The sequence below is a fragment of the Pseudorca crassidens genome, chromosome 2, assembly GCF_039906515.1.
Source record: "Pseudorca crassidens isolate mPseCra1 chromosome 2, mPseCra1.hap1, whole genome shotgun sequence".
Taxonomy (NCBI): domain Eukaryota; kingdom Metazoa; phylum Chordata; class Mammalia; order Artiodactyla; family Delphinidae; genus Pseudorca; species Pseudorca crassidens.
This window is the reverse complement of record NC_090297.1, coordinates 22,829,644-22,843,041: the sequence shown is the minus strand read 5'-3', so window position 1 is coordinate 22,843,041 and position 13,398 is coordinate 22,829,644. Positions and strand designations below refer to the sequence as shown.

At 49.2% G+C, this 13,398-nt stretch overlaps 1 protein-coding gene across 6 annotated transcripts in view; it reads right to left on the bottom strand.

Moving 5' to 3' along the window:
• PTPRU (protein tyrosine phosphatase receptor type U) overlaps nucleotides 1-13,398 on the bottom strand; it is an 83,690-nt gene that overhangs the window by 24,719 nt on the left and 45,573 nt on the right. For 4 of the 6 annotated variants that reach the window (XM_067725167.1, XM_067725169.1, XM_067725168.1 and 1 more), the window contains exon 15: nucleotides 6,754-6,905. In XM_067725167.1, the coding sequence (XP_067581268.1) occupies nucleotides 6,754-6,905 (152 nt within the window). Of the gene's footprint in view, nucleotides 1-6,753; nucleotides 6,906-9,776; nucleotides 9,807-13,398 lie in introns of all 6 variants that reach the window. The other 2 variants (XM_067725172.1, XM_067725173.1) reach the window with 1 other exon arrangement.

The following is a 13,398-nucleotide window of genomic DNA, read 5'->3' as shown; positions in this document are numbered from 1 at the left end:
TTCTAAACCACAAAACTCTGGCCGCCACTGTTTGGAAAGAAAAGAAGGATGTGGCGGCTAGACCAGCATGGGGCATAAAGAGAGAGAGAGAAGCCTTGAGACTGGGCTCCAGTCTCCTGAATACACCTTGAGCTTCCCAGCCGTCACACCTTCCCCGTGTCCTGCATCCTGCCTTCAGCGGCCCCGCCCTCCTCACCATCAGTCAAATCTTATCCATCTCAGCCGAACCCTGACCTCCCCTGCCCAAAGGTGTATCTTCTCAAGACTATGGCAGCACTCACTGTCTCCACTACCCCCTGGCAATTAGCCTAGTGTGGACTTCCCTGGGTCAATCTCATCTCCCCAACTAGTCAGTGAGTTCCTTGGGAGCAGAACCCGTGTTTCCTGGCTCACTGCATCTCTTCGTAAGACTCAGCAGCAAGGCATGTGCCCACACCACCTTCACCTCCCACTCCCCCCAGCACCCACTTGAGTTTTCAGCCCAAGCACACCTCTCCATGTCGTCCTCTGTGCCCGCCTCCATGCATTCACACATGCTGTTCTTCATGCACAGTTGCCTTTTCCTTCCCATCTCTGCCGGTCCAAATCCCACCCGGTCCTCTAGTCCCAGCATGATACAGCAGAAACAGCAATTTGCAATTCAGAAAGACCTGAATTTAAATCCTGACTCTGCCACCTTCTGCTTGATCTGGACAAGTGATTCTCCTCTCTGGGTCTCTGTTTCCTCATTTGTAAGATGAAGGGTTGATAACAGCTACTACTGTGTGTGTAAATTTAATGAGGGAGGTCACAAAGAGAACGTGATGCATAAATGCATGTCAATGAATTTGAAAACATAAATGAAATGGACACATTCCTAGACAACTATAACTTACTAAAAGTGTCTTGAAAAAAAACAGAAAGTTTGAATAGTCCTTTACTCCTTTAAATAGATTGAATTAAAAGTTTAAAATGTTTCCATAAAGAAAACAAACAAAAAAGATTATTTCACAGGTGAATTCCACCAAACTTTCAAGGAGTCAATTACTCCAATCTCCCATGATAAGGAAAAAAGAGAAGAGCCCTCAATGCTTTTTTTTTTTTTTTTTTTTTCCGGTACGCGGGGCCTCCCACCGCTGTGGCCTCTCCCGCTGCGGAGCACAGGCTCCGGACGCGCAGGCCCCAGACGCGCAGGCCCAGCAGCCACGACCCACAGGCCCAGCCACCCCGCGGCATGTGGGATCCTCCCGGACCGGGGCACAAACCCACGTCCCCTGCATCGGCAGGCAGACTCCCAACCACTGCACCACCAGGGAAGCCCTCAATGCATTTTATAAGACAAACAGAATCTTGATACCAGAAACCAGACAAAGACAGTATAAAAAAAGAAAAATTATAGGCCAATCCCATTCAGGAATACAACTTTAGAATCTTGAACAGTATTATAATTATACTGAATCCAATAATTCATTAAAAAAAATTATGCATGATGACCAAGTTGAATTTACCCCAGGAATTGAAGGTTATTTTAACATTAGAAAATCTAAAAATGTCACTCACCTCACTAACAAACTAAAGGAAAAAAATATGGCATCATAGTAAATCCAGAAAAAAAAGCATTTGCTAAGTTTAATGCCCATTTAAAATAAAATCTCTTAGTGAACTAAAAACTGAAAGGAATTTTGTTAATCTGATAAGGCATTTCCTCCAAAAACCTATGGCAAACTTCATTCTCGCTGTTTTAATGTTAGAAGCATTTCTTTTAAAACCAGGGAAACAAGACAATGATTTCTGCTATAACCACTTCCGTTTGAGGTTCCAGCCAGTGCCATGCAGAAAGATAAGGAAAAAAAGGATAAGAAACGAGAAATAAGAAACAGAACTGTCAATATTCACAGATCCTTTGTACTCAGGAAATCTGAATGATTCTACAGACAAATTAGAATTAATCAGAAAGTTTAGACCCTGAATAGCCAAAGCAATTTGAGAAAGAAGAACAAAGCTGGAGGTATCAAGCACCCTGACTTCAAACTATACTACAAAGCTACAGTAATCAAAACAGTATGGTACTGGCACAAAAGCAGACATATAGCTCAATGGAACAGAATAGAGAGTCCAGAAATAAACCTACATACATATGGTTTATTAATCTATGACAAAGAGGCAAGAATATACAATGGGGAAAAGACAGTCTCTTCAACAAGTGGTACTGGGAAAACTGGACAACTACAAGTAAAATAATGAAACTAGACCATTTTCTCATACCATATTTAAAAATAAACTCAAAATGCCTTAAAGACTTAGGCATTTTTCCAAAGAAGACATGCAGATGGCCAACAGGCACATGAAAAGATGTTCAACATCACTAATCATCAGGGAAATGCAAATCAAAACCACAGTGAGATATCATCTCACACCCATCAGGATGGCCATCCTCAAAAAGGCAAGAAATAACAAATGTTGGTGAGGATGTGGAGAAAAGGGAAGCCTCCTGCACTGTTGGTAGGAATGTAAATTGGTGTAGTCACTATAGAAAACAGTGCAGAGGTTCTGCAAAAACTTTAAAATAGAACTACCCAACAATGGGTATGACCCAACAATTCCACTTCTGAATATTTACCCAAAGAAAATGAAAACACTAGTTCAAAAAGAGATATGCACCTCAATGTTCTTTGCAGCACTATTTATAATAGCCAAGATATGGAAGCAACCTAAGTGTCCAATGACAGATGAATAGGTAAAGAAGATATGGTGTATATATATATATATATATATATATACACACACACACACAATGGAATATTACTCAGCCATAAAAAAGAATGAAATCTTGCCATTTGTGACAACATGGATGGACCTGGAGGGTATTATGCTTAGTGAAATAAATCAGACAGAGAAAGACAAATATTGTATGTTTTCACTTATGTGTAGAATCTATAAAGCCAAACAAATAGACAAATATAACAAAACAGAAACAGACTCACAGATATGGAGAACAAATTAGTGGCTGCCCAAGGGGAGACGGGTGGGAGGATGGGCAAAACAGATGAAGAGGATTAAGAGGTACAAGCTACCAGTGATAAAATAAAGTAGTCACAGGGATATAATATACAGCACAGGGAATATAGTCAATAATATGTAATAACTTCGTATGGTGTATAATCTATAAAAATATCAAATCACTATATTATATACCTGAAACTAAACCAACTATACTTCAATAAAAAAAGAGTTTATCAAGGTGTATGGTTATAAGATAAACATCTATACATATAAAAATCAACTGCATTTCTCTATATGACCAATACTTAGAAATATGATATTCTAAAAATGTATCAATACCATTTATGCTGGGAAAACTGGACATCCATATGCAAAAGAATGAAGTTGGGCCCTTATCTAACACCATACACAAAACTTAACTCAAAAAAGACTAAAGACCTAAATGTAAGACCCAAAACTATAAAACTCTTAGAAGAAAACATAGGGCAAACGTTTCATGACATCAGATTTGGCAAGGATTTCTGGGCTATGGACACCAAAGGCATAAGCAACAAAAGAGAAAAAAAGACAAAATGGACTACAACAAAACGTAAACATTTGTTCATCAAAAGACACTATCTGCAGAGTAAAAAGGCAACCCACACTATGAGATAAAGTATTTGTAAATTGTTCATCTGATAAGGATTAATATCCAGAATATATACAGAACTCCTAAAACTCAACAACAAAAGGACAAACAACCCAATTCAAAAATTCTCCAGATAAAATACACAAACGGCCAATAAACACATGAAAAGATGCCTAACATCACATCATTCAGCATTAGGGAAATGCAAATCAGAACTATGAGATACCATCTCACATCCATTACGATGGCTGCTATAAAAAAAACTGTCTTGAACAGAAAACTAGTGCTGGCAAGGATGTGGGGAAACCTGGAACCCTTGTACACTATTGGTGGGAATGTAAAATGGTGCATCCACTGTGGAAAACAGTATGGCAGTTCCTCAAAAAATTAAAAATAGAACTACTATATGATCCAGCAATTCCATTTCTGGGTATATACCCGAAAGTATTGAAAGCAGGGCCCCAAAGAGATATTTGTATACATCCATGTTCATAGTAGCATTATTCACAAGAGCTAAAACATGGAAGCAACCCAAGTGTCCATCAACAGACAAACGGATAAGAAAAGTATGTGTATACATACAATGAAATATTATTCAGCCTTAAAAAGAAAGGGAATTCTGGGAATTCCCCGGCGGTCCAGTGGTTAGGACTCTGTGCTTCCACTGCAGGGGGTACGGATTCGATCCCTGCTTGGGGGACTAAAGATCCCACATGCTGTGCGGCGTGGCCCCAAAATTTTTTTTAATAAATAAATAAAATATTTTGTAAAAAGCAATTTTAAAAAACACTTAAGAAAACAAAGTCAATTCTGAAAGATGCTACAACATGGATGAACCTTGAGTACATTATGCTAATGGAAATAAGCCAGTCCCTAAAGACAAGTACCGTATGATTCCACTTAATATGAGATAGAGTAATCAAAGTCATAGAGACAGAAAGTAGAATGGCGGTTGCCAGGGGCTGAGAAGGTAGGGAAAGGGGCGTTTAATGGATACAGAGTTTCAGTTTTAGAAAATGAAAACTGATCCAAAGAGTCAAAGCAAATTCATCCAACAAGGTTTTCCAAGGAACTTGCAAAGATGATTCTAAAATCTGTAAGAGAATGAGCGCAAATAGAGCCAAGACACCCTTGATGAAGAACTAAGTTGGGAGGGCTTGATGTGTCAAAAATCAAGACCTAGATAGCTAGTTTGCTATTGGTACAGGAATCACCAAACGGGCCGATGAAAGAGAATAGGGAGCCAAAACACAATCCCTATATGTATGGGAATGTGATATATGATAAGGGTGGCACTGCAAATCAGTGGTGAAAATATGAACCATAATACCTCATTCTGGGACAGTTGGTTTTCCCTATAGAAAAAATAAAATCCTTAATTCATATCACATACAAAAATCAACTACAGATGGATAAAGATTTAAATGTGAAATGCAAAATATTAAAAGTTTTAGAAAAAAGTAAAAAATATCTTATGACCTTACATAAGGAAGAATTCTTTAAGCAAGCACAAAAAATAGAAATCAAAAAGGAAAAGATTGATGAACTTGACTGAATTGAAATAAAAATCTGTTCATCCAAAGATACTATAAATAACCTGCAAAGATGAGCCACAAATTGGGAGAAGATATTTGCAATTCATAAGGGACGAATGAGTCTCATCCCAAATATATAAAGAACTCCTAAAAACCACTAAGATAGCAACAGAAAACCGAACAGAAAATTAGGTAAAAAACATGAACAGGCATTTTATGGAAGAAGAAACCTGAATGGCCAATGATGATTTGCAAATATATTCAACCTCGCTAGTAATCAGAGAAATGTAAATTAAGACTATAGAGAATTACCATCTTATACAAACTAGTTTGACAAAAGTGAAGAAGCCTGGCAAATTTTGATCTTGATGTGGAGCAATGGAAACTTACACCCTGCTGCTCGGAGTGAACACAGGCAAAGACACTTTGGAAAACAATTTGACGCTGTTTTATAAAGCAGCACAAGCACATACTTTATAATCCAGCAGTTCTACTTCCAGAATCTGCTGTGCAGGTGCATCTGGAGATCCATTTAAGAATGTTCACAGCAGCCTCGTTTGTAATAACAAGAAAACTAGGAACAAATCAAATGCCTATGGATGCCAGAATGAAGAAATAAATTGTGATATATTCATACAGTGGAAAGCTATACATCAGAGAAAATAAATGAACTACAGCAAAACTTCCACCTGGGTAAATACTGGAAACATGGTGTTGTGTTGAAAAATAGAGAGCAATTTCATTTCTATCAAGCTCGAAAACGAGCAAAATTATATAATGCACTGTTTGGGGACACATGCACATATGGTAAAATTACTCCCAAAAAGGCAAGAAAGTTATAAACATAAATTTCAGGGGAATATTTACACGTAAGAGGGAGGTAGGGGATATGGAAGGGGCAGCCAGATGACGTTCAAATTCACCAGCGGGGTTCACCGGTGTTTGGTGTATTATTATGACTTTATGATTTTCATAAATGTTATTTTTTGTCCAAATCAGCACTAAGTAGAATAAAAAGACATGTGATGAAGCAATTTATGACGAGTTCCTAGCATATACAGCTGACTCACTATACTCTCCCTGCAGGCCAGGTACAGCACTAAATGATGTGCACACATTCTCTTATTTAGTCTTCCAGCAGCCCTACCAGCAGAGATTATCTTTACCCTCATTTTATACATGAGGAAGCAGACATCCAGAGAGATTAAGCCACTTGCCCCAGGTCATGCACCTAAGGGGATCTGAGATGCAAAGTGAGGTCTGACTCCCAAGCACTTCCTCTCACACAGCAGGAAAGAGACTGTTCTGATCCCACAGCAGCGCTCCCTCCTCTGAGTCCCCAGAACTCTTCCCACAATTAACTTATGAACTCGCACTCCTCTTGGATGAATCTGTGTCTAAGTCCTCAACTTTCCTAAAGCTCCTCCAGTACAAAGATAATACCTGTGCCTTCTCTGTGTTCCCAGGGCTGGTGCTGGTACCCAGCAGGATGCTTAGTACTGTTGGTTCGGGGTGTTACAGAATCATCTGATGTGGGGCTCTGGGCTGTTGGCTCAGAAGTCTGGGGGAGGAGTGCCTGGGGGCCACGAGGAAGGGCCGGGCACTCACCCCGGGGGCTGTAGCCATGGCCGCCCATGAAGGAGAGGCCCAGCCGCTCATCCTCCTGCAAAGTGCTCTGGTCCGTGAAGCTCCGGTCCGCGGCACTCATCATGTGGGTCTTCTCCTGGCGGTAGTTGATCGTGGCCTTGTTCACTGGCTTCCTGCAGAGGGGGTAGACTAGAGATGTGGGTGATCATCTGGGCAGGACAGCAGCCAGAGGTGGATGGGGAGACCTGGCAGTCAGGGGGCCTTGAGGCCAGAAGCCAGTCTAGAAGCATCTCTGGATGCTGAGGGGGCTCTGCCTCCATCCTTTGCCCACCAGACCCGGTGAGCTGCTGCCTCCCCCAAGAGGGCCTGGGCAGGGTCCCTGTCCTGGGGACCTCTGCTGACAGCAAGGGATGGAACACCAGTGGCCTCAGGCTGGGATCTGCCTCCTAACTCTCACTGGCCCCGAGGGCTCGGGAAAGGGGAGGAAAGTCACTCTGGGTGACTATTCTGGTGGCACGGCAGACAGTCACTGCACCCCAAACAAGGGAGACGCCTGCCCCAGCTCCAGCCCCAGCAAGGCCCGTAGGTAACCTTCCTTCCTCCGTCCTCACCACACAGCTGCCCTGGGAACTCTTCCTCCTGCAGTGGGGTTGGACTACACTCCTTCATGGCAGAGTCTGGCTAGTACTCGGTCAGTCTCATAAGTTTTCACTGGGCACAGAATGACTCCAACCATGACTTCTTCTTACCCCCCAGAACCCCCAGGATGGTTGCACCACAGGCCACACCAGACTTGTAAAGAAACCCACGCAGGGTCCCTATTCCCGTCACTGCCCACCAGCCCATCCAGCCACCGGCAGCAGCAGAGAGAGAAGGCGAGAGGCCCCGGCCCCTCCCGAGAGGGCAGAGCTTCTGGAGAGCCCCTGGGCAGGGGCCACACAGCCCAGGCCTGCAGCCCAGCTTTACAGATGAGGATGGCCGTTTGTGGCCCCAGGGAACTCGGAGGAAAGTGGAAGGGAGGACGGGGTGGGGAGGCAAGGGCCACAGCTCCAAGACCGGGCGGCTGCACAGCGGGCAAAGGGAAAGGACTTGGGACCTGCGCTGAGACTGGAGAAGAGCCAGGGCCCAATCACAGGGAAGGCTCGGGACAAGAGAGCCGTTCACCTCTAGGTCCTACAGCGTGCAGGGTGTGGGGCAGACCTGAGAGAGGACTTCCGGGTCACGTGGGCTCAGGGACACTGGTCATCCATAGAGATGAAGAGGCCAGTGCAGGGATCCTCCAGACAAACAGGCAAACTCCACTCAGCCCCTCCTGGCTCAAGAGCCGCCTGGGGCCCAAGGGGGACAGGATGACCTCTGGGTGCCCCTCCTGCCAGGACCTCGACGTCCTTCTTGTGCTAAGATGGCTCTGTGTCCACGCTGGGGACCAGTGCTGCCGTGCACTGCGGTGGGTGCGGCCTTCCCAGTCTGGACAAGAGATGGCTCAGCAGGCCCAGGCCTCCAGCTCCCAGCCCCACCTGCGGGCTCTGGGCATCACCCTTACTGTGGCCCAGGGCAGAGCCAAAGACCCCTTTGGGGGCAGGTGAGAAGAAGCCTCTGTGGCTGTGACCTTGACCATCAACATAAGAGAGAAGGCGGAGGAGGAAGGGAGGTGAGGAGGGAGAAGGGGCAAGAGGACTGACAGAGGAGGAGGAGAGTAAAGGGACAATGACAAGGGGAGAGAGAGAGAGGGAAGGAGACAGAGGGAGGGAGGGACAGGTCAGACACCAGCAACCACAGGGAAGACAGATAGAGGACAGCCCGTCAAGCTGGCTGAACAATGGTGCCCAAGGAGGGCCTGTCACCATGGATACCGGCCTAGAAGGTCTGCAGGGGTGGACCCCAGGGCTCTGGTCCCACCCAGGCCTCCTGGTCCACTTGGAAGAAGAACCTGAAACACCAACCAACCAGCTCCACAGACACAGCCAGGAGGGACACCTCGCACTGAGGCCTCCAGCCCATCTCAGGGTGAGATCAAGCAGATGCCACGTAACATAGACACTTGGAAAAGTTCTGCATTTAGGTTCAAAATTAGCTGCAAAGTAGACAGGGAGGGCGAGCTGCCTCGTCAGCAGCTCCTGGAAAAGCCGAGCTGGAGACTCCACGTGAGTTGACGGGGGTGTGGTTGCTGGAAAAGCCAGTGTGATGGTGGGTGACTTCGATGCAAGAAGAGGGTCCAGGGAGGAGGTGAGAGATCACTGTCCTCTGGGCTGGCCCAGGGCCACCTGAGCCTGCTGTGCGAGGCAGGGACAAGCACAGGTAAGGGGAATGTTCTGGAAGGCTTGCAGGGTCAGCGATCAGAGGCAGGAAACAGAGCAGCATGGACAGACCGTGGAGTCCGACGGGGCCTGGGTTGTAACCCCAGCTCTGCCTGTCCTGTGGCCTCTGAGGAGTCCCTTAACCTCCCTGAGCCTCAGTTTCCTCATCAGTAAAATGGGGTGATCACAGTGCCTCTTCTCAGGGTTGTTGTGCAGATTCTGTGTGAAGAACTGAGCCCAGGGGAGGTGCCCAGGAAATGGTGGGTCTGAGGAGCTGGGGTCACCAGCTGGAGAAGGGCTGGTGGCACCCTGGGAGCGGCATGCACCATGTGGAGAGCTGCCATCTGTCTGCCCCACACACACACGCACAGAGCTGTGGATCCAGAGTGGGACCCGGGTGAGGACCTTCCTAGACGCGGACTGCGGTCTGACGTCAGGAGGTCCCACCCAGCAGGACTGGCTCAAGACACAAGGGGCTGCCTCGGGGGCGAGAGGACACAGAGGCTCAGGGAGGTCGAGTGACTTGCCTGGGGTGGCTCAGCAGAGCCAGGTCTGAACCTGAGACTCTGACCACAAAGCCAGCTCTCCTGACCTCCACGCAGGAGGACAACAGGGAGAGGAGAGACAGAGCAGAGGAGGGAAGCTCAGAGACAGGGCCGTGGAGGAGGGGCTGACGCCAGGCCAGGCCGGGGTGGGGGCAGGCGCTCCCCAGGAGGGGCGGGGCTCTGAGGCAGGTACGCTACTTACGGGTAGTAGGAGTAGGCATAGTGGTCTCTCCTGGCAGCGTGCAAAGAGAACAGCACAGGTGGGCCACGGTCCTTCCCCAGGCCGGGCCCAGGGCAGCACCCCCAGCAGGGAGGGGCCTGGTGCTTTCCGTGCCGGGGACGGGGTTGGCCGGGAACCGACAGGTCAGAAGGGCCTTCGTTGACCCAAGGGCTGGCCGGGCTCAGTCTCTGAGGACCAGGACCCAAGGTCCCTTCTAGAACCTTCCCCAAGCCCACTGCTGGAGTGAGAAGGAGGTGGGGAAAGGGCCTGGAGGGAAGCAGAGCTTTCACACAGTCATACACACATGCGTTCACAAAGAGAAACGCACTGCACGCTCACGTATGCAGACACACTCATCTGGATACACACGCTCATACATAGAAACACAATGACACACTCATGCACTTACAAACACAGATATTTACACACATGCAGACACTCGTACACACGTATTCAAACACACACACTGACACACACAGGTACATACACAAACACACGCTCACACACAGACGCCTGCGCTCACACACACGGACACCCCCACTCACACACTCAAGGTAACTGCCGCACTCTCCCCTGCAGACAGTCCCCCCTGCGGTCCCCGTGCCGCCCACCCCTGCAGGCCCCTCTGCCCCGGACGGGACAGCCCTCTGCACGCACCTGTGCCTGGGAGGGAACAAGTGGCCAGGGCAGGGGACACTGTGGCCTCGTCACCCACCCAGACTGCCCCTGGGTGTGGGGTCCATGAAAGGAGCCGGGTCACCCCCTCACGGGCACCCAGAGCACAGGGGGCTCAAGAGCCCTGACCTGACTGCCAGGTACCAGCAGCAAGGAGTGGGGGCAGGTCTGATTCCCAGCTCCCAGGTGGGGAAGCCGGTCCCAGAGAGTTACGGTCTGCCTGGGGCTCTTGGGGGTCAGCGAGAGTCCAGAGCAGGCCCAGGACCCTGCCCCCAGAGCCAGCTCCCCCTGCGGCCCCGTCCAGGCCCCCTCCAGGGTCCTCCACTCACCCGCCCCACGTCACCCATCATGGGGGAGGGAAGGGAAGGAGAGCGGAGGGGAAGACTGAGGCCCAGCCAGGGCAGGAGATTGGCTCGAGGTCACACAGCATGTCACCCACCCCAGGGACAGAGGAGGGGTCCAGGGCCCTGAGCTGTTCACAGAGGCCCTGAGGGGAGGGAGGAGGGGATGAAGGAGTGGTGTTCTTCTGGTATCAGCTGAAATATCATGACTTTAAAAGAGCCTTCCCTAAGGAGTCCCCCACAGTCACCAACTACATTACGTCCCCCTTTACCTTCTCTCTGCCCCCCACCCCGACACCCTGGTCTTTTCACAATTTGTAATTACACATTTGTGCTTTTTCTAGTTTAATGCCAGGCCCCCCGCTTATAACCACAAAGCACAGGAGGACAGCATCTTGGTCGCGTTTGCCACCACTGGATCCCCAGGGCCCAGGACAGTGCCCAGCACGTTATATTCCCGAGATATTTTATTGAATTGAGTAATCAGTAAATGAGGAAAACTAAATAAAAGAACTCCACCTTTATGAGCTTCCATTTCCTCCTCTAAACAAGTGAGGTTAATAATAATCTCCCCACGGCAAGCACGCGCTCAGCCCTTCCCTGCCCCCTCCTCCTGCTGGGTTGGCGGGGGCGGTTCAGGAGGACCCAAGTCCCCTGGGCCAGACCCTGGGGACACACAGCCAACAAGACAGAACTTCCTCCACCCCCATGCAAGCTCTCAGTCCAGCAGGGAAGAGAAATACTGAGCAAAGCGCTGCAAGCCGTGAATGAAGTGCGGGGTTGGGGGGGGCGGGGAGGGCTGCAAAGGGATGTGGGGAGGGTCTCTGGAAGCGGAACTAAGGGATCCAACCGGCGAGGGGCACCCCCGAGTTCCCCAGGGCAGGTGCATCCAGCCTCACTGTCCGCAGGGCGGACCTGGGTACACGGGGGCTAATTGGGAGCTGCCCTCCCTCCGCAACCTCCTAATCTGTCCATTACATCTGTACCCCAGGTTGATCTGAACACCCTCATCCCTGCCAGAGCTGCTCTGTCCCATGGCGCCCCACAATGCAGACTAGGGGAGCCCTCAGGAGCACAGTGGACCCTGAAGGTCGGGCAGGAGTCGGGGGATGCAGCGAGGTCCTACAGAATGGGACCGAATGGCTTTTAGACGACCTAAGGAGGGGCAGGGGGGTGGGGGGTGGGGTGGATCCTAGAGGCTTCCAGTAGCAGCTGCATAAAGTGGAGGGTTTCCTAGTGAGGCTCTGGCAGCATCTCTGACCCATCCTCTCCTGAGCCTGGCGCTCTCTCTGCAGGGGTGGGTAACATCCCCTACATTGCCAATCTTCCCTTGAGGGTAAATTTCTAGAGTCTTAAATACCACCTGCAACCCCCAAGATCTGACCCCTCCCTTACAGCCCTCTCTATCTGCACCACTACCCAGCCCCCAGGGCCTTGCCACTTACAGGAACCTACTGTGTGCCAGTTGCGGTGAGGCCCTTCACGTGCCCAGCCGTGAGGAGGATGGGCTTTGCAGTCAGGCCTGGGTTCAGTCAGGACCTGCCACTTAGCCAAGTGACATGGGCAAGTCGCTGAATGATAGTTTCCTGACCTGTCTAAGGGACTTAGACCTGCTTCGTGGGCCAGGATCCAAGAAGGAAAACTTCTCTGATGTATTCTGAGTCCCAGAGGTGCTCGATAACTCCTATTCTAATGGCTGATGTGTATAGAACTCCTGGCACAGAGTAATATTCATTAAATGATAGTTTAAAATATTTTGTCTCAGGAATCTGTACAGGGACTACGGGAAGGGAAAAATCAGAGCCCAGCATTCTGGACCGGACATCCCCACGCCACCCCATCGGTGGCATGCCCCAACCCCAGACTCTCTAGGAGAGCTTTTCTCCTATCATTGCCTGGCCTCAGGCAAGGGGGCCCTGGCCAGTTCTCCCTCATCTCCCTGGATCCCGCTTATCTGCTCCTGGCATCCCAGAGACACAGAGCCAACACACCCATGTGTGCCCAGCCTGGCAGCAGCAAGGGCTACAGAAGGCAGAGCCCAGGCGGGGAGAAGGCGGAGCAGGCTCTGCCTCTGGCTCCCTGGGTGACCTTGGGCAGGTCTATGCCCCTTCTGGGCCTCAGCATCTCCATCCCTCAATTAGGGGCTTGAACCACAGTGTCCTGGGGGTGCCTGGTAGGCAATGTGGTAGGGTGGGGAGGGAGAGCAGAGGGGTCTCAGAAGTCCCCACTCGGCTCCAACCCGAGGCTCAGCCTTCAGCTGCTCCATTTACTGAGCTCCCAGGAGAGGTTTATTTGGTGTTTTGAAGATGGGTTCTGCTGCTTTTGAAAGACTGGAAAACCACTAGACTAGACGTCCTTGAGCTACATGGCAGCCCTCAGTTTCTGGGCTCTGAGCCTCTGTAATTCTAAATTCTGAGATTCTCAGAATCTCAAATCCTGGATTGCTAAAACTCCAAAATTGTAAATTCTGGATTCTAAGATATGCTGGGATTCACTCTGCCCACTGCAAAATGCACTGGGAAAATGCATCCCTCACAAACACAAGGACTGGACCTTTGAGGCCCAGGAGATGGCACAGGCAGGAAGGA